The 25,449-nt window shown below is 52.2% G+C and overlaps 1 protein-coding gene across 2 annotated transcripts in view; it reads left to right on the forward strand.

Moving 5' to 3' along the window:
* Positions 1-25,449, forward strand: part of ACOT11 (acyl-CoA thioesterase 11) — a 56,687-nt gene that overhangs the window by 10,049 nt on the left and 21,189 nt on the right. For both annotated transcript variants that reach the window (XM_069592544.1, XM_069592553.1), the window contains exons 2-3: positions 22,427-22,631; positions 23,568-23,637. In XM_069592544.1, coding sequence (XP_069448645.1) covers positions 22,427-22,631; positions 23,568-23,637 — 275 coding nt within the window. The remainder of the gene's footprint in view (positions 1-22,426; positions 22,632-23,567; positions 23,638-25,449) is intronic.

Here is a 25,449-nt window from a genome sequence, read left to right on the forward strand (position 1 = left end):
GCCCTTGTCAGGGTCACATGGCACTGCAAACAGTGAGCATTTTGGGGTCGGCTCTGGCTCTCACCTGTTACTGGGTACCCAGCGAGCACTCGGCAGGTGTGAGCGAGTGAGTGAATGAGGTTGCAAGTCTGCTGCCAGCCTGGGGGGACGAGGCTGGAGGAGCGCTGATGCCCGTATGGTGGTGCTGCAAGGGTCACTTGTCCTGTTTCTCTCGGTGGAGACCCTTCTTCCCCATGCAAGTGGTCAGTCTGTATTGGGTACTGAGTCCCGCCTTCCTGGGTTGGCAGGGACCTGCGGGCACCCTGTGGGAGGCTGTGAACCTCTATTAAACCTGGGTTCTAGCCCTGTCTAGGCAATTCCCCAAGGGGCCCAGGACTTCACTTACCCTGGGGATGAGGAAGGGGTTGTTTGTCCCAGTTTCCCCGGCAAGCCCTGCATCTGGTGGTGCTGCTGACAGGTGGTAGGAGACCAGATGCAGCTGTGGGCATCTGTGCACCTGTTCACCAGCCCACAGACCTGCCTGCTGCTTCCGGCCCCTTGTTGCAACCCCCCGCTTCACCTCGAACCTGAGGACAGCTGTTGGAACTGCTCCCCACCCCCAGCCTCAACTGGGGTCTAGTTCAAAGTGTGGGGAAGTTTAGGACACAGTATTTGGCCACCTCTGGATTAACATCTCATCTTCACCCCATTGTTCATGCTTAACCTTAGGCCAGGTGCTCCCCTTTTCTGGTTGTTCTCTGAGGTCTCCATCAGCCTGGACATCCTGGGGGTCTGGATGTTTGCGAGGGGTTTGTGCACCACTTTGAGATTGGTCCTGACAGTGAAAAGTAGGGGCCTGGCTTCCTCAACTACCCCACTGAGTGGTGGGGGAAGAGAAAACCCTAGACATAAAATACTGTGTCTCTCATGTAGCAGGAACACAAAAACTTGTGGACAAATGGGCGGCCATGATGGCTCAGAGGGGGCTGAAGGGTTCCCAGAAGTCTTCCCAGAGGAGACAAAACTCGGATGCTTAGCTTCAGCCTATTTGGGAGCCACATCTGAACCCCAGTCTCAGCCCTGGGTGGATAGACTTGGTGTTCTTAGTCTGTTTGGAGGACTCATCTTCATCCTTCAAAACCCGGCTCAGCCATCATTCCCTTTCAAACCTCCATCCTTCTGCTCCCAGAATTAATGGTGTTTCCCTGGGATGTTGTGTTGGCCTCTGGTGTTTCTTCTACAGTGATTAGCCTGTGTCAGGACTGAGTATTCTGTGATGAACCCAGGCTGTTGTGAGCTGACAGCTAATGAGGGAGACACAGTGAAAAGGTAGTCAAAGAAATATACAATGAAAATCTGCGATAAGAGCTGTGAATAGTAATAATAAATGTCATAAATATGAGCTAGGTGACAAGCTTGCATTAGCTCGTCTATTCCTTATAACAAGTCTGTGAAGTAGATAGTGGTGCTGTGCCCATATTAAAGATGAAACTGACACAGAGAGGTTAAGTAACTTGCCCAAGGTCACACAGCTAGTAAGTGGCACTGCCGAGGTTAAACTCAGGTTGTCTGGGGAATGGAGAATTGTTAGAGAATAATGAGAGAGGTCAGAAGAGAGTTCTCCTACCAGGTGACAGCTGAGCAGAGACCCAGCGGCTAAAAAGGAGGCAGCCATGGGAGGAGTTGGGGGGAGAGCATTCCGGGCAGAGGGAATAGCATTCATTTGCAGGCTCCAAGGTTGGGGGAGCTTGGCAAGCTGCTGAAGGGAGGCTGGCATGGCTGGGAGTGAGTGAGGGCAGAGCAGCTGGAAGGGTCTGAGACAAGGCTATGATGAGCTGCAGGCTGAGGGCCTGGGCCCCGTGAGCAGGGTTTGGGGTTTGGAGTGCTGAGTCATGTTGCCCTGCCCACCAGGCTGTGCACTCCTTGGGGCTCTCTAGAGCCTTGGTGCCAAGGTGTGTGGTCCCTGCATACTGAGCTCAGCAGCCCAGGGAGACATGTCAAAGGAGTTCCTCTCCTCTGAATGGCCTGTGCTGTGAAGGTCCCCACTGCTTCCCATCCACCCCGACCGCTCACAATTGGGAGGTGGACCGTGGGATCAGCACCCTGATGCAGGCAAGGCACAGAGAAGTAAGGGGAAGTGCAGGGCTTGCATTGCTGGCAAGAGACTCAGAACCTCTACCTGCTAAGTGGGACCCCTTTCCCAGCCTTTGTAAGTAGCCTCACCCTCCCACCCAGGCTCACCCATGCCAACCTCCTCTGCCTATCTTCACACACTGACAGTGCAGATTCAGAGCTGACCTTCTGCTTCAACCTCATACACACCATGGCCTGGAGAGGCTGCACCTCTGCCCTTTACCTGTGCCTGGTCCAGGAGCCTGGGCCCAAGCTGGACAGTGCTAAGTGCTAACTGCCTTTGAGATGTTCACTCACTTCATCTTTTAGGCCTTTTCCTGTGAAGCAGGTCTGTTCCTGCAGATCTTGTTAGATTGTTGGCAAGATTAAAGGCATTGGAGGAGTGTAGAACTTGACACGTAATTGACTATAGTAAATATTGGTTCTTTTCTTTCTGACTCCTCTGGACTTCAGTTTCCTTAGTGCGTCAATGACAGGGTCAGTGGGTTGGGTGATATGGTAAATACTACCTTTTGTTGAACACCTACTGAGTGTCAGGCTTAGTTAAACCTCCCAACAGCTCTGCAAGGCTGCTGGTTTTCATCTAGCTTTACAGCTGAGAAAACCAAAGCTCTGGCCCCGAGTCACTTTGAGTGAGTTAGAGAATTCGAAGCCTGTCTGATGTTCAGCTGCAGCTGGGCAGGGGCCCTGGTGTTGTGGTTCTTCTCCTTGTCCTGGGCTGACCTGGCTGAGCCGAGGGACTGACACCTCTGCCTTGTGCCTCTTGTGTCCTGTGGCTCCAGGGACAGATGGTGCTGCTGGCTGGGTCCTCTGCCAGCTCCCTGGCTGTGGGCCTGCATGTTCCTGCTGTTCCCAGAAGCAGCCTCCTTGTGGGTAGGAGGTGGCATCGGGCAGTGATGGAAAGGACCATAGTCCAGCATTTGGGGGACACAGGGATGAGTCAGACTGGACCTGTCCTCAGGTGCCCCCTAACTGATAGAAAGACTGAGGTTCAAGCCTACGATGACAGCGCGGTGTGGCTGGGCTGTGACAGAGGGAAGCACAGAGGTGGCCACTCACAGCCTGTAGGAGAGGGTGGTCTCCCTGGAGAGGATGATGGTGTAGCTCAGCTTTGAAAACTTTTCCAGGTTAGAAAGCATGGTCCAGGCGGAGGTTTATAAAATGTGGGGAAAAGTCTTTCCAAAGGAATAGGGAGAGCATTTGGCACTGACCCCTTGAGGAGTCCCTCCCTCCCTGGCCCCCTTGCCTATATAATATCGTGCGTGGGCCTTCCTTGGTAGTAATAATCTGCTCTCAGCAAATCAGACTAATTAATAGTAATTAATGTGAGTAGACATTAAGTGTTAAGCCTCTCTTCTGGAGAGGAAGCCTAGTGAATGAGTAGAAAGAGCTCTGTTAGTGAGAAAAGCAAAGTCCCAGCTCCACCACCCAGAGCTGAGTGGCCTCAGGTGGCCTGGCTTCAGTTCCCTCGTCTGCGCAAGAGGGAGTGTTGTCTCCCTCAGGGTCCAGTTGTCCCGCTCAGTCTTGTCCAGCTCTTTGCGACCCCATGGACTACAGCACGCCAGGCCTCCTTATCCTTCACCATCTCCAGCATTAAATGGCTTGTGGATACAAAGCCATTATATAATATATATAAATGGAACATAGTAGGTGCTCAAAAAAGTATAGTAGCTGACTTCCTTGGTGGTCCAGTGGTTCAGACTCTTGAGCTTCCACTGCAGGGGCTGTGGGTTTGATCCCTGGTCAGGGAACTAAGATCCTGTATGCTTCACCATGAAGCCAAAGCAGGGGAAAAAAAGTATAGTAGACTGGTGGGGGGAGAAAAGGGAAAATGTTGGTCAGAGGGTACAAACTTTCAGTTGTAAGATGAATAAGTTCTGGAGACCTGAAGTACAGCATGGTGACTGTAGTTAATAATAATGTCTTATGTACTGGAAATTTGCTAAGAATGTGGAGCATAAATGTCCTCGCTCCTCACCCCAGAAAGGGTAACTGATGTGATGGTGTCTTGATTAGCTTGATTGTGCTGGTCATTCCACAATATATATGTATATCCAAACATCACGTTTTGCAACCTGAATGTGTACAACTTTTATTTGTCAACTGTGTCTCAATAGAGGTGGGGGGAAAAAAAATTATAGGGAGGCCCTGGTTCTCTAGAGAGACATGGGACCTGGTTCCTGTTCTCAAGGAGTTTTTCTCCTCGTATGTGCGCCCACTTTACAGTGTAAAAGTGACTGTATGTGTTTTACCTGGTCTGGTTGTTCAAAAGTGCAGAGAGTCAGCAGACTGGCTGGCAGCACCCTTGAGGTGGCCCCTCGAGGCCCATCCTTCGGGATGTGAACCCTGGCCTCTCCATCTCTAAAACCGGCTCTGATCCGCCCTGGGGTGTGGCCCTGCTCCCAGGCCCGGAATCCAGGTCAGAGGTCAGGAAGGGGAGTGGCTTTCAAGTCTTCCTAAAGCAGCCTCAGATTTACAGCACACTTCAGGGCTAAGCCAAACCAGGTGGGTCTCAATTTCCATTTGATCCCTTGGAGGGGCTGTGGAGAGACCAGCTCCTCTCCTTCTCTGGTGATACTGCCCCTCAGAGCTGTGGGAGGGATGGTGGTCTGGAGTTGGAAGGCTCTGGCTGGTTCAAGCGGCTAGTGGCTACCTTTTCCCAGCCTTAATTTTCTTGTCGGTAACACATGGACTTGGAGGTAATAATGGTTCCTGTCATTTGAGCCTGCTTTGTGTCGAGGAGGGTAGCTCCCTGATGCATAGAGACTGGATGGCCTGCCTACAGGCTTTGAGAGTGGTGGGGTATGTGGGACATATGGGCCCGGGGAGAGGAAGGGAGCCAAAGACTGAATAACTTTGGGTCAAGGGAAAGGGCAAGCACAGCATTGCTTCCTCCACCCCACCCTGAGGCTGAGAGTGACTGGTCCCCACCCACCTGCCAATGCTCCCAGGCTGCCAGACTAAGGGAAGATGTGTCTCACTCCTGCTTAGACTGGGAGGGACTTCTGAGCCCGGTAGGCCCTCTGAAGAGGCCATGGTTGGGGGGGATGGTGATACCCACAGCCCAGGGGGGATGGACTGGCCAGGGACCACTCCCTCTCCAGCTTTCTCCATCTCACCTGGAAGGCAGGAGAGCCAGGAGGCAACCTATGGAGGGTCTCCCAAGTGCCAGGCTTTGTCTGAAAAGTTGTGTGGGCTGAATGATCCGACCCCCCTCCAGGGCTGGCATCCCTTGGTGCAGCACCCCTGCCAGGCCCTGGAGTCAGAAGAACCCACGTCCAGTCTCTGCTCTGTCTTTTACTGGTCACGTGTCCTTGTGTGGACCTTTCCATGTTCCCTGAGTTTCCTTTTCCTCGACGGTAAAAGGAGGACTCCTGATTCAGGGTGCACTGGAGAATTAAAGGACCCCCAAGGACTAGGCCTGGCACACAGAAGGTGCGCAGTAAGTATCAGCCATCGATTCTAAACGGTGGTCTTTGAGCTTCTGGGAGAGCAATTTTACGACAGCACCTGGACCATACATAGGTGGTCTCTGGCACATGGAGACCCCTCTGTTACCAGCTTTGTCCTCGTTGTTCAGCCACTCAGTCGTGTCCTCCCTGCATCCTCCTGTTCTGTCCCTCTCACACATGGAAGCTATCAGCAAGTCATGATGATTCCACCTCCCAAATACACCTGGGTCTATCATCTCTCTTTGGACTGCAGTTGCCCACGGAGGAGTCTCCCTGCTTTTTCTCTCACCCTGCAGTCTGCCCTCACACAACAGCATGGGGCTGCTCAGCCGTGTCCAACTCTTTGACCCCATGGACTGTAGCCTGCCAAGCTCTTCTGTCCATGGGATTTTTTTCCAGGCAAGAATACTGGAGTGGGTTGCCGTTTCCTCCTCCAGGAGATTTTCCTAAGCCAGAGATCGAACCGGTGTCTCCTGCATTGGCAGGTGCGTTTTTTTTTTTTTTACCACTGAGCCACGTGGGAAGCCCCATATGACAGCAAAGTGATATTAAAATGCAGGTCATATCATCTCTCTCCCCATTCACAGCCTCCAGTTCTTCCCATCACTCGTGGAGTAGAATACAAATTCCACTGGAACTTGAGGCTTTGGGCAATGTGGGACTAGTTCGTTCCCTTCTCCCTGACACTGCTTCAGCCTCACTGCCCACCATACTGCTCCTCTGGCAGCCAAGCTCTCCCTGTTCCTCTACACACTCTGCTCCCCTGCCTGGGACCCTGTGCCCCCAGAGCCTTGCCCAGTCACTCTTGCTTGTCTCATTCAGATTGTGGCCATGACCCTCCTTGATTACCCAGTCTAAATTAGCCCCTTCCAGTCCACCACCTCATCTCTCTTTCACATCCGCTGTTTTTCTTCTTTTTAGGTGTTAGTAAAATTTCTATTTATCTATTTGGCCACACTGGGTCTTCCTTGCTTTGCGTGGGCTCTCTCTAGTTGCAGTGAGCAGGGGCTTCTCTTCCTGGCAGTGTGTGGGCTTTTCACTATAGTGGCTTCTCTTGCTGCAGAGCGTGGGATCTAGGCACGTGGGCTCGGCAGTTGTAGCTTGCGGGTTCTAGAGTGAGGACCCAGCAGCTATGGAGTACGGGCTTAGGTGCTCTGCATGTGGTGTGTGGAATCCTCCCAGACTAGGGATCAAACCCATGTCCCTTGGCAGGTGCACCACCAGGGAAGCCCTCTTCTTCTTTTTAAAAATTGAAATATTTAAAAAACAAAAAGAATTGAAATATAGTTTATATGTAACCTTGTGTTAGTTTCATGTGTATAGCAAAGTGATTCGGTTATGCATATATATTCTTTTTCAAATTCTTTTCTAATTATAAGTTATTACAAGCATGGAGTACAGTTCTCTGTGCTATACAGTAGGACCTTGTTTATCTAGTTCATATATAGTAGTGTGTTTTTGTTCATCCCGAACTTCTAATTTATTCCCACCCCACCCCCATCCCCTTTGGTAACTTCAGGTTTGTGTTCTGTGTCTGTGAGTCTATTTGTTTTGTACATGAGTTCCTTTGTATCACTTTTTTAGATTCCACATATAAATGATATGTGATATTTGTCTTTCTCTGTCTGACTTCGCTTGGTATGATCTCTGGGTCTGTCCGTGTTGCTGAAAACGGCATTGTTTCCTTCTTTTTTATGACTAATATTCCATGTATGTTCCGTGTCTTCTTTAGCCATTCCTCTGCTGATGAACGTTTAGTTGCTTCCATGACTTGGCTGTTGTAAATAGTGCTCCTCGCTGTCTTCCTTCTTATATCACTTTTCCCTCGAAAATGATCTTGTTCCTTTGTTTATTGTCTGTTCGTGAGTGGAGAGTCTGGGTTGGTCAGTGCTGTACTCCCAGTATCTTCCTGAAGGAAGGAATGGAATTTTAAGAAAAGATTGCTGTTGATCCCCAGCCAGAATTAGCCTCTTTCTAACCTTGTCGGTTCCTGTTTAGTCTGGGTTTTATTCCTTACCAGGACCCTCTTGTCCTGACTCAGCCAGCCCTCGCATTTGTAGCCAGAGGCCTGGCACCCAGGCCATATGCAGCCCGGCCCTCTCGCTGTCCCTCCTGTTGCCTGACTGTCCACCCTGTGCCACGCGCTGTCCCCTCTGTCCCCCCTCGCTGGGCTGGGCCTCACACTGTCTGCCGTACCCCAGCGAGAGGCCGTCTGTTCCCTGCCACCCAGTCACTCCTGTCTTGAACACATTTCCGCCTCTCACCTCCAAAGAGTCCTCCAGCAGCCCTTGGGCCCCGTTTGGATGCAGCAGGACTTGTTGAGCTTGTGGATGGAGGAAACCATGAGGCCGTTTTTGCAGAAACAACCATAAAGCTAGCGCCACCCCAGCACACGTATATGTCATCTGTGCTCAATTGTGTCTGACTCTGTGCAACCCCCTATGGACTGTAGCCCCCCAGGCTCCTCTGCCCATGGAATTCTCTTGGCAAAAATAGTGGAGTGGGTTGCCATTCCTGCTCCAGGGGATCTTCCCGACTCAGGGACCGAACCTGCATCTCTTTCGTCTCCTGCATTGGGAGGCGGATTCTTTACCACTGGGCCAGCTGGAAAGCCCAGGCACACAAATATCTTAGAGCAAAGTGATAGCAACAGAAAAACTGAGGTGCAGGTTGATAGCATGACTCATTCATTTTCATTTGTTTGGTTTTCTGTCTAAAAGTTACAGCCTTTCAGGTGGCCATGTGTGACCAAGTGTGTCTTCATTCAAGTCTTTTAACCAAATGCTGAACAGAGCACACAAACGTGGGAGATGGCTCCCAGGCTCGATTTAACTCATGTCTACTGAACACTCACAACATTCTGGGTCTGTGCGAACGCAACAATATGTCTATTCCTGCCCTGGTGAACTCTTCCCTTGGGCCTGGAATGCCTTGTTCCCCATAAACCCAAGCTGGTTTCTAGTGATCACTGCCTTCTATTCCAAGAAACCATTTCCTTAGTGAGGCATCTTGAGCCTTTCAGGGGCCTGGGAGATGAGAATTTGTTGAGTCTGGTTAAACTGTGAGTGGTCATCTGGGGGAGGCCCCCATGGAGTGCTACAGACGCCATCCTATTCAACATCTTGATCCACGGCTGAAATGAAGCCCTGATGGTAGGCAGATGGCATGTTTTATTTGGAAATGACTGTCCTGGGGTGGGGCTGAAAGGCCCATCTGATCCCCACCATTGCCAGGAGCTTCCTGCAGCTCTCCACTCCACCTGAAGCCTGGGTCCTTGCCCTGAAGCCTTCTGTGGGCTCTGCCAACGCCGCCTGGCCACTTATGGTGGGCATCTCTTACCCTAGGGACCAGTGCAGGCTCTTCGGTTAGGATGATGTCCTGTGTCCTTCGACAATGCCTCTGTCCTTTTAGATTCTTTTCCATTGTAGGTTAGTACAAGATACTGAATACAGTTCCCTGTGCTATACAGTAAGTCCCTGTCGTTTATCCATTTTACATATATTGTTACTGTTCAGTCGCTAACTTGTGTCTGACTCTTTATAACCCCACAGACTGCAGCATGCCAGGCTCCCCTGTCCTTCACTATCTCCCAGAATTTGCTCAGACTCATGTCCGTTGAGTCGGTGATGCCATCCAACTATCTCATATTCTGTCATTTCCTTCTCCTTTTGCTTTCAATCTTTCCCAGCCTTAGGGTCTTTTCCATGAGTCGGTTCTTCATACCAGATGGCCAAAGGACTGGAGCTTCAGCTTCAGCATCAGTCCTTCCAATGAATATTCAGCGTTAGTTTCCTTTAGGATGGACTGGTTTGATCTCCTTGCTGTCTAAGGGACTCTATATTAATAGTGTATATTTGTTCACCCCAAATTTCTAATTTACCCTCCTCCCCAGCCCTTTTCCCTTTGGTAACCATAAATTTGTTTTCTATGACTGTGGGTCTATTTCTGTTTTGTATGGAATCTGCAAAAATCACACAAATGCCTTGACTTTTTAACAATATGGAGAGCTAGTACTTTTTAAGCACTCTTCAGGTCAGATCTTGGTCCAAGATTTTGTGTATAATCTCATTGAATCCTCACTATGATATTATTATTCCCACTTTACAGATGTGCAAAGTGAGGTTGAGAGTGGCTTAATTAATTATCCAGGGAGACAGAGGCTGGGCCAGGATTCTAGCACAGTCTGTTTTCCTCTTGCCAGCCCCCTGTGCCTTCCTGTTTTTCCTTTTTCTCTCTCTGCCCTGATCATCCCTCTTCAACAAGCCTTTCTTGTGGGCTCAGATTCCTCTGAGACAGTTCAGGGCACATGGGGGTGGGAATGAGACTAGGCCAAGAATGATAAGGCCATCTTACAGCCAAAGAGCTTGAGGCTGAGGAAGGCCCTGGAACATGGTAAGTGCCCAGCAGAGAACTACTGGGCCATCTGCTTCAGCTCAGCAGGCCCACCAGGGAGCAGGCCAGGCCCAGTTCTCACTCTCACCCTTCCACCTCCAGGCCTGGGGCCTTGGAAGCAGCCCCTGGAGGGTTGGGGTCCTCTTGGTAGACCTCCTTCTGTGACTCATTCCTTTCACAGTATAAGGAAGTGTGTTTTGTGGATGAAGTCACACCTATTATTGCCGCTCTGCTCTGCTTGGGACTGATTTCTTGAACACTCTGGGGGCAAGAAGTAGGAGTATGAGGGGAGGGGCAGGAGATCTGGTGATCAGAGACAGGCTGGGCCTCAGGGGAACGATGGGGACCCAAGCAGGAAACAGCCTGTAAGTGCTGTCTGCGGTTGGGACAGGGGCCCCACAATCTGGGGAGGGCAGGCACCGTCCCTCAGCAGAGGGGACTGCGGGGGCCAGAGCAGCAACTGGGGCCTCCAGGGGGCCATGGGCTGTTAGCTTCCTGGGGCAGGAAGTCCCAGCTGTGGCCAGAGTCCCAAAGGGCTGAGAGCAGCTCAGGCTTGAGGAATGTGAGCAGTGGGGGAGGTTGGGGGCGGGGGGGGGGGGGTGCCCTTTCCTGCCTTCCTCACTTCTCTCTGGTGTGTGTGTGTCTTCTACTTGCTTTGTTCCCTACCAGCACCCATTCTTTGACCTCATGTTTTTTCTATTTCCTCTCTTTCTTTCCCTCTTTCTCTTTGTAACCAATCTCTCCTCCCCTCCATCCCTCTTCTCCTTCTCTCTCCCTCCCCACTTTGTCCTTCTGGAGAGGACTTTTGGTCCCTGTAACTGGTGTTTCCAGCTCCAAGGTAAATGGGCTTGTTTGCAGGATGGCTGGACCTGGCCCATTGCCTGGCTACCCGTTGCCATGGTGACTCGGTGGCAGCTTCAGGCAGGAGTCTTGGCTGTCTAGCAGGGGGAGCATAAAGGGCTTTGATGAAGGAGAGAGGCTTGCCCTCCTCTTCACCAATCCTGAAGGGCCCACTCCACTGCCAGGGGCTCCCATGGAGGGGTATTGCCTGTGAATGTGGGTTCCAAGCTGGGTACTCTTGGAGAGGGTTGCCTGAGAGGCCACAAAGTGGGGACCAGTCACACTTGGGGTCAGACTGCCTGTGTACAGACCCCTCCTGCCCCTTTCTGGGGTCTGCTGGAGGTAGGGGGTAGGAGGTGGCAAACAGCTCCAAGGAAGAAAGCTGCAGGGAGGCAGCTGTCAGTTGGAGAGGGGTAGATAGAAGAACTCTGACAGGCAGATCTGCTGTCAGGCAGAAGGGGGTGTAGACACAGGGGAAGTGTCTACATCAACAGAGAGTGAGCCTCCTGTCTCAGAGAGCAAGCAAGCTCATGTTGGACAGTCACTGGGCAGGGTGGTGGTGGTGACTGAGATGTCTGTGTCTGGGAGGGCATATATAGCTGTCCATGAGGTTTTTTCCTACTCCAGAGAGCTGAGGATTTGCAAAGCAGGTTTTGGCTGACAGAGAGCTTGCAGTTTCCACTCTGGAGGTAGCCACCTCTCTCCCTCACAGGCTGCTGACTCTGAGCGTCTAGTAGGACAAGTGCCTGGATGCTGGACTATGCTGGGAGGAGGTCATGATACCATCACTGTTTCCTGCAGAGGGTGTGAGGGTCCATGGGGAGGAAGCTTGCCTAGGGGTCCCGCCTGGCATGTGTGGGTGAGAAAGGGCCTGAATGCCAGGGACACAGCAGCTGTGTCAGAGAAGAGAGGGGCTGTTACAGCAAAGCGCCCAGCCAGCCTTAGCCCTTGAGTTAAACTTGGGTCCAAGTCCTGACTGCCCTTTACTGGCTATAATGATGTGTGTGTGTGTGTGTGTGTGCATGACACTTACCCTTCTGGAGCCCCTGTTTTCCCATCTGTAAGATAGGAATAATAACAACATTTAACTATTAGGGCTGTGTGGGGATTGAGAGAGAAGGTGCAGAAAATGCCTGGTGCCCCATCTGCACATATCAAGTAATTAAACAAGGGAGCACGATTGTTGTCACATCTCCCCTGCATACCTTTCCATTTTATAAACAAGAAAGTTGGGGCCAGAGAGATTTAAAAAGTTGCTCACGTGCCATCCGTCGTTCTTGTGAAATGCTGTAGGAACAGTGCCCAAACAGTGTAGAGAAGCAGAACTGAGGATGTTGGCTGAGGCTAATTTGAATCCTGGCCCCACACAGCCAGTCCCTGCAGGTTCTGCCTGGTTGCCAGGCCCCTGCTACCCCTCCGTGTAGCAGCATTTCCCAAGTAACCCCTGTCTTGCTCTGTGCGGGCTGTCCTGTCCCTGTGGGCAGGCCTTACTCACACTCAAGAAGTGCTGAAATGAAAGGAGGGCTGAGCCACTGAGGTTTACAAGGCACCTTCCATACGCTCCCTTCCATCTCCGCATTTCGTTTCCCAGCAGTGATAAGCCTGCTGGAGGAAGGACAAGTCTGGTCCTGCCCAACTGCTCCATCTTCTCCAGCCTCCCTCACACGTGCACCACACCTCACAGCTAACTGGGTGCTTTAGTTTCGGGATCTCCTGTATTTGTTTTTAAAAACATTTATTTATTTGGCTCTGTCGGGTCTTAGTTGTGGTGTGGAGTAGGCTCAGTATTTACGACACGGGGGTTTCATTGCCCTGTGGCATGTGGGATCTTAGTTCCCCACACTAGGATAGAATTCGTGTTCTCTGCATTGGAAGGTGGATTCTTGACCACCAGGGAAGTCCCTGGCATCTCCTTTAACCCTTACTAGTCTTGGATGAAGATGAGGTGGGGATTGTCCTCTACTTCTCATCAATTTACCTAAGGTCTGCTGAAGTTCAGGCCCTTTTGCCTAAGACATTGGGCAGACAGCCCGTGAGCCTCAGTTTCCCCATCCATACCAGCAGGCAGTCGTTCTCTATCTCCAAACCCTCTTTACTCTTGGTGCAGAGGCAAGAGTTGCCCTGTAGATAGAGGCAGGGGGCCTCACTTAATCCCTGCTCTGTGGTTCAGTGTTGGGTGACCTTGGATTTGGGACTTCTCTGGATCGCCTGTGTACCCTGCTAGTGATAACACCTCAAATGTTTCCTATGGATCGGATGAGCTAGGAATGGCTAAGCATTCAGGAAATGCCCTCCTTGCCCTCTCTGGCCCCTGGCTGACTTCTTAATGGGGCAGGAGGAATTCTCCAGATGACTCAGGTGTCCGATTTCAGACAAACTATTTTTACCCTTGGGGGTGGAGGCAGACAGGTGATGTTCCGACTGTTCTAGGATGGGGTGAGAGGTCAGCACTTCTAGTGGGAACTTCTCTTGACTTCCTGGCCTCCATTCTCTCTGCCACATGGGGTGACACTGAGAATTGGAGACCCTCTGAACCAATTCATTCGTTTGGTCCACAGTGTCCCAGGCTCTGTGCTGGGCCCCACGGACACCAGGAGTAGAGTGCTCCCGCCGAAGGATCTTTGTGTCCAGTGTCCACCAAATACTCCCACAGTTAAATGAATGTTGTCACAATGCAGAGCATTGCAGAGTGGAGGCCTGGGGCCGGAGCCTGAGGATAGAGGAGAGATAATGGAGCTGAGGGACCGGTAGTCGTTTCGGAGGTGGAGAGGAGAGGATGAGTGCCCCAGACAAGCGTAAGCAGCAGCCTGAGGGGTATGAGGAGAGAGACGGTCAGTTGTCTGGGGGTGTGTGGTATGAGCAAGACTGGGGGTGTGGCTGGAGGGCCCTGTGGGTCTTGTCAAGGACGTCTTTTGTTTTTCAGTCACTCAGTCCTGTCCGCCTCTTTCTGACCCTATGGACTGCAGCACACCAGGCTTCCCTGTCCTTTACCAGCTCCTGGAGCTTGCTCAAACCCATGTCCATTGAGTCGGTGATGCTCTCCAACCATCTCCTCATCTGTGGTCCCCTTCTCCTCTTGCCTTCTATCTTTCTCAGCATCAGGGTCTTTTCCAATGAGTCGGCTGTTTGCATCAGGTGGCCAAAGTATTGAATCTTGTCAAGGAGGTCCTCCCATAAGCCAAACAATTTCATGGTTTGAAAAGAGTTCTTAGTAACTCTCTAGTTAAATGCTCCATTTGACAGATGAGGAAACTGAGGCACAGAGAGGCAAAATAGCCTATCCAAGGTCTCCTGAGGATGATAAGCTGATGGATATAAGTTCCACTTATATTCAGTTTTATAGGAAGGCGCTAAACTGGAAATGCCTCATGAAGCTCTACCTCCAAAAGAGGTGGGCTTAGCTCACAATTTCAATTATACCCGCTACCCACTTCCTTTCCTGTCAGATTTAGGGTCAGGGGCAGGATGAACAGGTTGAAGACCCTCCCATCCCCCTCTGTCCTCACTGGGAGAGCACCAAAGCTGACCAGCCTGCCCTAGGCTGTGGGCTCTGGGCAGGGACTCAGGCTACTGGCCTCTTCTCTCCTTGGTCACTGACTGGCTATGTGACATGGGTTAGTTTGCCTCCCCTCTCTTGAGTTTCAGATGGAAGCATCTCTTCATCTCCAAGGCCTGTGGAGATATAAGTGTGGGCTTTGGCTGGTAGGTCTGGGATTGCATTTTTTTTTCCCACACCACACAGCTTACAGGATCTCAGTTCCCCCCACCAGGGATTGAACCCAAGTAACTGCAGTGAAAGCTGAGAATCCTAACACTAGGCCACCAGGGAACTGCCCTGGAATAAATTTTTTTCATTTTATTTTGTTTTTGGTACAGCATGCAGGATCTTAATTCCCTCACCAGGGATCAAACCTGCGCCCCCTGTGGTGAAAGCATGGAGTCTTAACCACTGGGTCCCCAGGGAAGTCCCATCTTCTGGGATTGTCTTAAATTCTGTCTGTCACTTCTCAGGTGCTCAGAAACAATGCACTGGCTCTCACAGCCTTGGTTTGTTCATAGTAAAATGGGTAGAATAACAGTGTGTTGTAGGATATGGATATGTATGAGAATTACTGAGAGAATACGTGTGAAAGCTCCTAGCATACAACTTGGTACATAGTAGGCGTTCAATAAGTGCTAACCAAATGAATGGCATCTAGCAGGTTCTTAGTAAGAACTAATGGTTTAATTCTCTACCTTCCTCACCCCCAAATCTTGAAAAATGTCAAGTGCCAATACACCCTGTAGCTAGAAGTAAAATGAGGATGTGCGTATAGGGCACTGGAGACCATTATTTATCTTCTAGAATGAAGGTGTCATCTGATGATATATGGCCATCGGAAGCCTATGGACCACCGATGTCCTCCCAGCCCTCATGCTGGCTTCACAGACAAGTGTACCCACTTTTCATCTCAGAGTTTGGTACCCACTGCTACCCTTTTTACCCTTGTCTACTGGGAATCTCAAAGCCAAATGCAGTTCTTTATGGCAGCATCTTTGTGCAACTGGTTTCCTCACGTGGCTTCCCTAGTGGGTCAGAGGATAAAGAACCTGTCTGCAATGCAGAAGACCCGGGTTCGATCCCTGGGTCAGGAAGATCCCCTGGAGAAGGAAATGGCAACCCACTCCAATATTCTTGCCTGGAGAATCCCATGGACAGAGGAGCCTGGCACTCTGCAGTCCATGGGGTCGCAAAGAGTCAAACATGACTGAAGTGACTTAGCACGACACATGCATTCCTGATGTAATCGCTCCTCCCTTATTTGGCTCCTTAGCTCTGTTTACATTTTGGGCCTCTGTACATACTCAGGGTGTATGAGTGTGCAGGCTGCCTCAGAGCCTTTTTGGGGGAGAAGACAGGGAATAGGATTGAAGGGGTGTTTAGGAGGTTGACAGATGCTTCTGTGTTGCTGGTGGGAAAACTGCTGGGAGGCGACTGGTGGCTCTGAGAGCCTGGAGCCACCTTTGTGGGGACAGGGAACCAACTTGGGCAGCTCCCTCGCACTCTAGGAGGGCCTGGCTCTCCTGAGGCCTGGCTGGCAGTGGGCCAAGGTGCTTTTCCCCACCTCCAACCCCCCACCCCCCCACCCCTGGGCCCGCCTTCCAGTCCCCAGCCCTTGGAGAGAGGCCTGGGAGGGAGAGTGGGCGGAGCAGGGCCATGTGGGGTCTCCTGCCCTGCAGTTGAATCCCTGCTACTCTATCACTGATTCTTTGAATTCTCACAGAACCTCTCAAACTGGCTACCAGTCTTGCCTCCTCACGGGGTTGCCATGAGGTTCTGGTGAACTCATGCGTGAGAAAGTACTATGTAAACAGTCTGGTTTGAACTCTGTTTAGGAGTCTCCCAGCTATATTTTGGTAGGAAGCCCAAACTCAGCTTTATAATGCTAACCTTAGTGCTCAGTAAATGTTAGCCGCGTGGCAGGTGTGTACTAGGAGCTGTGAGCAGTTGATCTTTAATTTCATCCCCATGATGACCCTGGATGTAGGTATTATGATCCCATTTCTTGCAGTTACGGAAGCTGAGGCCCACAGAGGTAGGCTGAGCAGCCTGCCTGAAGGCACCTGAGTTAGTTGACTTGAGTCCAGGCCAGGCTGATCTCCAGGGGCTCTCTGTGCACAGCCCTGTGGCATGGTAAGTGAGCTGAGAGGTTACCCAGGCCAGCTCCTCCCCTCTGGGGCTGGTGGGCCTCCTCTGTTCCAGGCCTGCTCTTTGAGGTGGTTCTTTGGTTTATTTATGTTTTTGCTGGGCTGGGTCTTCTTTGCGGCACGTGGGCTTTTTCTCTAGTTGTGGTGCGTGTGAGCTGCTCTCGTGGAGCATGGGCTCCTAGTTGTGACATGTGGGGGTTAGTGATGTGGGAAACCTTAGTTCCTTGACCAGGGATTGAACCTATGCCCCCTGCATTGGGAATGCAGAATCCCAACCACTGGATAGGCAGGGAAGTCCCTGAGATGTTCTCTCTGCTGGCTGGTCTCTACATTCTCCTGCTGATCACTGTAGGGCACACCCTTCTCCAGGGGTCTTCTTTGGTTTCTGGGGACTCTGCCCCACCCCCCATCCCCGCCTCTGTCTCCACCCGCACAGGTGCCTAGGAGTTTCCCACCTGTTGCCCTTTGCCCCAGCCACTCTGTCACCAGAGCCCCTGCTGCTCCTGCTTTTGTTTTCTGCTCTTCTCCAATCCTTCCTGTACCTCAGACTGTCCTCTTCCTCAAGTCTCAGGTCCAAGGCTGCCCTTGTCACCACTCTTTTCCTCTCCTGTAGGTGTTAATTTTGGAGAAGGAAATGGCAACCCACTCCAGTGTTCTTGCCTGGAGAATCCTGTGGACAGAGGAGCCTGGTGGGCTGCTGTCCATGGAGTCGCACAGGGTTGGATATGACTGAAGCGACTTAGCATGCATGTACGCATTGGAGAAGGAAATGGCAACCCACTCCAGTGTTCTTGCCTGGAGAATCCCAGGGACAGAGGAGCCTGGTGGGCTGCCGTCTATGGGGTCGCACAGAGTCGGACACGGCTGAAGCGACTTAGCAGCAGCAGCAGCAGCAGCAGCAGCAGCAGCAGCAGGCGTTAATTTGGCACCTGCTCTGTGCCAGGCCTATGTCCATCCCTGTCCTGTGGGAATGCCTGTCTGGTAGAGCAGGTGGCTGTGAAAATAGTGGCTGCATGCCTTGGTCAGTGCTGTGATGGAGATGGTGAGGCTGCGGGGTCCAGGGAGGCCCTAACTCTCCCTGGGGAGGAGGCAGGCATGGGGAAGGGGTGCTGGAGAGGGGGTAGGAGGAAGGACTCACTTGGCAGGTAGAACAGATGAAGGGGTCCTAGGCAGAGGTACTGAGAGTGTGCTCTGGAGCTGGGAGAGCAGCTGCGGGGGCAGTGGCAGGAGGGGCAGAGTAGGCAGAGCCGTGGCGAGCCGCTGAGAGATTTTGAGCAGCAGAGGTGCCTTCTCAGGCTTGCGCTGCAGAAAAGTCTGTATGGCCCTACGGGTCAGAACAAGGTCCCAGTTGTGCGGACTGGGTCTAGCTTCCCGGAAGGCAGGACACAGTAGGTTGTGGTGGTTAAGTTGGTGGATTGGGGTTTTGGAAAGAGCCCTTCAGTGTTGTGTAGAGGCCTGGAAGGAGGTGGAGAGACTGGAGGCCTGTGAACGGGCTGTGGAAGCAGCCCAGTGAGTGAGCAGTGCAGGGGCCTGAGCGCATCAGAGTGTGGGGGCTGAGCGGGGGTGGGGTGGGGGGGGCAGACCAAGAGTTCAAGGGGGTTGGATCCCTGGAGCTTGGCTACTTGGGGGACAGAAGAGGTCCAGGTTAAATCTGTGGTGTGGGATGGTTGTCCAGTTGCCCAGAAGGAGCCTTGTGGCCTAAGAGGCTTTCCCCTTTACTTTAGCCTTTCCCCTAGTGTCCCCAGCCATGAGAGGGTGGGACAAGGTGGCCTTTCTTGCTCTGACCCAGCTGGTCTGTCACATGACTCTGGCTGAGGAGAAGGGACACAGAGCCCGCAGTATAGCTGGCTGGGGCCTCATCTGGCCTTGCTCAATCTGGCCAGGACTGTTGCGGCTGGGCGCCAGTGCCTGGCATGGCTGCCGTCTGAGAGCGCACGTCTTTGACCCTTAGATGCCCTCCCCACCTTCATGCAGGCCCTGTCCTCCCTGTCAGCTGTCCTGGCTCAGCCTTCCTGGCTGCCCCAGGCCCTGATTCTGCCCAGGGCTTCTGCTTTCCCCGTGACTGGCCCTGAGAGGAGTGGCTGGGCTCTGGGGCCTCATTGGCCAAACCCTGCTGAGCCCACACACGCCCCGTCCTCCCTGGCTGGCTGCCTGCCCACCAAGGGATTGGGAGGCCGCCTGGCCTGGCCTGCCCTGTTGTGGCAGACTGCCTTGGAGCCCCAGGAAGCTGCTGGAGTCTGGAGGCTGTGCTGCTTTTCCCCTCGGCCCATGCTCCAGGGGCTCAGCACTCCTCTCTCTGAGGGAGGTGGGGCCAGAGCACAGTGGGGCTTGTTCCTCTGCCAGCCCCAGGGTGAGAGCTCCGCCCTTCTCAGAGCACAGTATTTCCTGCCTGACAAGTGACAGAGCTCCTTAGCTTCCTTGTTAGAAAGCTCAGCTGGCCATGCCAGAGCCCTGCAAGATTAGACCCCAGAATCCTGGAACCAGGGCTGAGATGCCTTGGAGACTGGCAGTCTCCCCTGGGCCCTGCCTGGCAAGTGACAGATGAGGCTCAGAGGAGCGGGGACTTGCTTAGGATCACATAGCACTCTGAAGGGCAGGGCTAGGATTTTAACTCAAGTCTGTCTCTAGACATCCCTTTATAAATCTTTGATGTGGTCCTACTGGGTGCCAGGCACTTCTAAGCATGAGAACTAGAGTGGGAGCTTCTCAAAGGACTGGCCCAGTTTTTCTTATAAGCTCAGTGTTTGAGAGGGTCCAATACAGAGGGAGGGGCTTCTCTGGCAGTTCAGCTGGTAAAGAATCTGCCTGCAATTCAGGAGACTTTCCGGTTTGATTCCTGGGTTAGGAAGATCCCCTGGAGAAGGGAAAGGCTACCCACTCCAGTATTCTGGTTTGAAGAATTCCATGGACTGTGTAGTCCATGGGGTTGCAAAGAGTCAGACACGACTGAGCGACTTTCATTTTAATACAGAGGAAGTGCTTGGAGAATGAATGAGTGAGTGAATGAATGAACAGAATGACAAGGCAAAGATCCTGCCTCCAGGCATGTAGACGTCAATGGGTGGGACTTCTGTTTCACAAAACAGGAAATAGGAGGCTGGTAGGAGTGGGGACGACAGAGGATGAGATGGTTGGATGGCATCACCAACTCAGTGGATGTGAGTTTGAGTAAGCTCCGGGAGTTGGTGATGGACAGGGAAGCCTGGCGTACTGCAGTCCATGGGGTCACAAAGAATTGTACATGACTGAGCAACTGAACTGAACTGACGAGTGGGGATTGGCTAGGTGGGAAGTAGAGAGGATTAGAACTCAGGTGTCCTGACTGCTGGTCTACAACTTTTTGGCCATCCTCACTTTGCTCATCTGTAAAATGGGGTAAATGGTCTTTACCCTCTGCCTGCCTCATGACGACTCAGCGAGGCAGTGGGTGAGAACAGGCTTGAACAGCAGGGACGTTGTGTTGGGGCGGGTGGGATCTTCCCTGTGTGCACATCTGGAACTGCCCAGAAACTCCACATACTGTGATTTTCTTCTTCCCCCTTACTCTCTGCATCTTGCTTCCATCTTGCTTTCTCCAGGACTTCTTTCTGGAATGTTTGTCCCAGAACTAGCTGTGGGAGGGGCTTGGGAAGAGTGTGGGTAAACACAGTCTGCCTGCCTCCTCCCTCTACCCTCTCCCACACCTAGAAAGTCAGCCACTCAAATCCACATCCAGGCAGCCCCCAGCACATACCAGGCTGGAAATGCCTTGGCAATGGTTACCATGGTGACAGCTCCTGCTGCTTGGATCGCAGTGGTCTGGAAGCTGCTTACAACAGCCTGGCAGCCTGGTGCCCGCAGGTCCCCACCCAGGCTGCAAGCTCCTGGGGCAGCTGCCCTCTTCTGTCTCATTTTGGTCCCCAGCACTGCACTTGGTATCCAGGGGCCCTTGGCAAGGAGCTGCCTCTCCAAGGAACCCACAAGCTGTTCTGGGTCAGACTAGCTTGGTTCAAACCCCAGGGCTACCTCTTAGGGGTCAGTGACCTTAAGCAAGTCAACTTGGTGTGTTGTGAATTTATTGAATTAGCTGTGGAATCCTTGTGAAGGGAGCTATCCAAAGAGTATAGCACCCCAGAATGAGACCCGTCCTTTCCCTGAGCCATCACTGCCCCCATCCTGTAGCAGTAGCAGGGTCAACATAGGTCATAGCACTTTTTGCTGCTGAATCCACATCCAGGGCCCTGGATTCCTCATCTTGGGTCCCTGGAAGCCCTGCAGGCAGTGTAGTGTGGTGAGTAGGACCTCAGTCGCAGTGGCTAGACCTCTGGAGTCACAGCTGGGCTTGGCACTTACTTGAACTTCAGTTTCCTAATCTTTAAAATGAATATAATAATGTACCTCTTTCAGAGGTTTGTTATATGGATAAAATTTGAATTAGGACTTGTAAAGTGAAGAGTATCTGATACTTTATAAGCACTTTATAAATGTTAGCAGAGACTTATCACCACAACTGGCAGTCACCATGAAAATTGGAGGGCTTCCCATTTGGCGCTAGGGGTAAAGAACCCTCTTGCCAAAGCAGGAGATGTAAGAGTTGCAGGTTTGATTCCTGGGTTGGGAATATCCCCTGGAGAAGGGCATGGCAATCCACTCCAGTATTCTTGCTTGGAGAATCCCATGGACAGAGGAGCCTGGGGGTCTACAGTCCACAGGGTTGTAAGGAGTCGGAAATGACTGAAGCGACTTAGCACGCACGTATGCATGAAAACTGGAACCCATGTGCCTATCCCTACTTGTCATTTTTCTCACACCGGCAGGTGTCCCTAGCTCTGTTCACAGTGTGATGAGGGAAAGCTGGCCAGAGAGACAGGATGGCAGGTCAGCTCCCCTTCCTCATCCCACCCCATCCAGGGGACTGCCAGGCATGCCTACCTCTGTTGCCTGGCAAGTAAGACTCCCAAGTTGGACCCTGGGCAGAGACTCTTCCGCTTATTCATGAGTTCTAGGATTTTCTCTGCTGGTTCTCCAGCTGGCAGCTGTTCCAGCCCTGGTCTGGATCAGACAGCTGGTCAGTGACTGCCTGGAGCCCTCCCTGTCAGTAGAGCCAAGTGTTGACAACGGATAAGCACCAGCCGAGGTGCTGCTTCCGATGTCATCTGAAACATGAAGAGCCCGAGGAAAGGGTCCTTATGGGATGAAATAGGAGCAAATCCCTGGGCTTGACTATTGTAGGGCTCACTGTGCTGTGTTGTGCTTAGTTGCTCAGTCATGTCAGACTCTTTGTGACCCCATCAACTGTAGACCCCCAGGCTCCTCTGTCCTTGGGGATTCTCCAGGCAAGAATACTATAGTGGGTCGCCATGCCCTCCTTCCAGGGGATCTTTCCAACCCAGCGATTGAACCCAGGTCTCCCGTATTGCAGGCTCTTTACCATCTGGGCCACCGGGGAAGCCCAGGAGTACTGGAGTGAGTAGCCTATCCCTTCTTCAGGGGATCTTCCCAACCCAAGAATCAAACTGGGGTCTCTTGCATTGCAGGTGGATTTTTTACCAGCTGAGATACCAAGGAAGCCCATAGGGCTTTACCCACTGAGCCACCAGGGAAGCCCCATAGCGGGGCGCTTACTAGGCCTCCCTGAATAGAGATGGGAAATCTTGCCAGAACGAAGGTGAATCTGAGGCAAAACTTGAAAAAGCTGGCCTACACTTGAATTAATACTCTGCTCCATCCCTTTCTCCCCACCCCCTCCCTCAGGTGCAAGGATATGTTAACATGAAATTTGTGGCTAAAAGGAAGCTGGGCCTAGTAGGGGCATCCAGAGAGCCCCTGGGGTCTGAGACCCTGGGCTGGAGGGTGCTGGCCACTCTTGGAGTTAGGTTCTCTTGGCAAGTGGTCTTGGGGATCTCAGGGGCTGGCAGACCTGGAGACTCTGCTGTGAGCTGACCGTCCCGCCTGCTCCCCAGGGCCTGGCCTCCGTGTTCTCCAACCGCACATCCCGGAAGTCGGCCTCACGCACTGACAGCGACAACATGGCAGACGGCGAGGGCTACCGGAACCCCACGGAGGTGCAGATGAGCCAGCTGGTGCTGCCCTGCCACACCAACCAGCGTGGCGAGCTGAGCGTCGGGCAGCTGCTCAAGTGGATCGACGCCACTGCCTGCCTGTCTGGTGAGGCTGAACCCGGCATGGCTGCCTTCCCGGCCCTGGCCACACACACCAGGGGAGAGGCCCTTCCTGAGCGTCGCCCTCTTCTCTCATCCCGACCTTCACTCAGGCCGCTCCACCTGCCTGTGATGCCCTCTTCAAGTTCCACATGCTCAGCTTGGGCCCACCCTCTTGCCTGCAAACCCCCAGGGCTCTGAGTGCTGGTCCTGGACCCTAGGGTCCCTGCTCTGATGCAGCATAGCATTAGACGTGGTTGCTCCGAGGCTGACAGTAGCAAAGCCCATGGCATTGGGCAGGGTTGAGTGGAGCTTGGATGGAGCTCATTTTGTTGCCTTCGATGCCCTAGTATTCTCCAGCCCACAGGTAGTTCCCAGACTGATGGTAGCGGGGGTGCAGACAGGAGGCCTAACTGTCCCCTTGCACTGTCTGATAGGGGTTGGGAAAGGGAGGTGGAACTGGGGCTCTAGGAGAACAGACCTGAGACAACCCTGACCCATCCCTGGAAGTAGAGAAGGAATTCTAGAAAGACTCAGGCCTGGGAGCAGAGTCCTCAGGATGAGAGTGACTCAGGCAAGCAGACAAAGGTGGGTGAGGTTGTCTGGGCACTCGAGGAAGTCAGGAAGTGGAGGCATGAGCGTTCATTCAGCGGCTGCTTATTGAGTGCTGCGTGCCAGGCACTGCTCCAGGACTGGGCACAGCAGTGAACAAGATGGGCGAAATTCCTTGCCCTCGAGTGACTTGCGGTCTAGCAGAAGGGAGAGGCACTAGCCAGACAAAACCCAGATAAGTAAGACAGGGTCAGGGTGTCATAATCACGGTGAGGAAAGTAAAGAGTGGTGGGGGTGCAAGCAAGGAGGCAGGCCTTAGGGTCTGATATTGGATCAGAGGCCTGGGCCATGGGGAAGCTGCTAACGGATGGCTTTCTTCTCCTGATGCCAGCGGAGAGGCATGCAGGGTGCCCCTGTGTCACAGCCTCCATGGACGACATCTATTTTGAGCACACCATCAGGTAAGTGGTTTCCTGCCTCTCTTTCTGGTCTCCCCATCACAAGCCCAGAGCTCTTCCCCCATCTCCTGCCTTATCAGCCTGTGTGCTGCCTGGCACCTGCCTCAGCTGAGGGCCTTTGCAGATGGATGGGGGGCAGCCTTTCTGGAGCCATGACCCATCTGCAAGGTCTCTGGGACAGCAGTGCGCTAGGAGCTGCCCCTGTGGCCAGGTGCCGTGGGGTGGGCTCCCTCAGCCAGCTTGGGAGTTGGATGTTGCTCATGCTGCGGCATGGGGTGCTGTGTGACTTTGGGGAAGTCAATCTCTTTCTCTGGTCCTCAGTTTTCTTATCTTCAAAATGGAAGCTGTTGTTCAGTCACTAAGTCATGTCCAACTCTTTGCAACCCCATGGACTGCAGCACGCCAGGCTTCTCTGTCCTTCACTATCTCCCGGAGTTTGCTCAGACTCACGTCGATTGAGTTGGTGATGCCATCCAAATATCTCATCCTCTGTCACCCCCTTTTCCTCCTGCCCTCAAGGTTTCCCGGCATCAGGGTCTTTTCCAATGAGTCAGCTCTTCAAATCTGGTGGCCAAATTATTGAAGTTTCAGCTTCAGCATCAGTCTTTCCAATGAATATTCAAGGGTGCTTGTTAGACTTAATCAGTGAATGCCTTTTGGAGGTTGGCTGTTCTCTGTGGGTCATTGGTCATCAGACTGTAGGGAGGTCCCTAGACAAGGTGCCTTGGCAGAGCCTGAGCCAGAAGCTTGGTCCATTCAGCCTCTGCTCACATACCTCCAGGAATGGGGGTCTCATTACCTACTAGTTTTGTTTGTTTGATGTCTGTACTGATTAGAAGGGTTTTCATTACACTGTACGGAGCTTGGTCTTCGCACAGTTTTGCTAGGACCCAAGGAACATGCCAAGCCTCAGCCCAGGGTAGGCTGCAGGGGCTGCTTGCAGTACTCTGGCCTCCAGGCCTGCTTCTGAACCATCGGTGCCTGAGAAATCAAGTGCCAAAACCTATCCAGGACTTCCTGGTGCCCCATGCGTCGTGGTTAAGGAGAAGTTTGGCCAGTCCCTGTGCTTACTCATTCAGTCATTCCTCACTACCTGTGCCTTTTTTGGACCAGGGCCCATGCTGGGTTTGGAGTCTACAAAGTCCACTGGAACATAGTCTCTGTGCCCCAGGAGCTCCCAGTCTTCAGGGAGGCAGATAAAGAAACATAATTTCAATTCACAGGGGTAAATTCCGGGCAAATAAGGATCTTTGACATATGGGTGCTTTGCAGTACTCATTTTTGAATATCTTATTTCAGAATAGTTTTTGATTTACAAAAACACTGTAGATGGTACAGAGTTTCTATAACATCTTACATTCATATGGTACCTTTGTCACAGTTAATGAACCCATGTGCTGTGCTTAGTTGCCCAGTCGTGTCCAACTCTGTGTGACCCCATGGACTACAGTCCACCAGGCTCCTCTGTCCATGGGGATTCTCCAGGCCAGAATACTGAAGTGGGTTGCCATGCCAACCTCTGAGGGATCTTCCCAACCCAGGAATCAAACCCAGGTCTCCTGCTTTGCTGGCAGATTCTTTACCAGCTGAACTACCAGAGAAGTCCTAATGAGCCCCTACTGATGAGTTATTTGTAAGCCTTTTTAAAACCATGTGAACAATGTTTTACATGGAAGATGGTTGATTTACAATATTCTGTTAGTTTCAGGTGTACAGCATTGTAAAGCAATTATACTCCAGTTTAAAAAAAGGGGGGGAAGAAGGCCCTACTGTATAACACAAGGAACTATATTCAACATTTTATAATAACTGTAA

This window comes from Ovis canadensis, chromosome 1 (genome assembly GCF_042477335.2).
Source record: "Ovis canadensis isolate MfBH-ARS-UI-01 breed Bighorn chromosome 1, ARS-UI_OviCan_v2, whole genome shotgun sequence".
Classification (NCBI taxonomy): domain Eukaryota; kingdom Metazoa; phylum Chordata; class Mammalia; order Artiodactyla; family Bovidae; genus Ovis; species Ovis canadensis.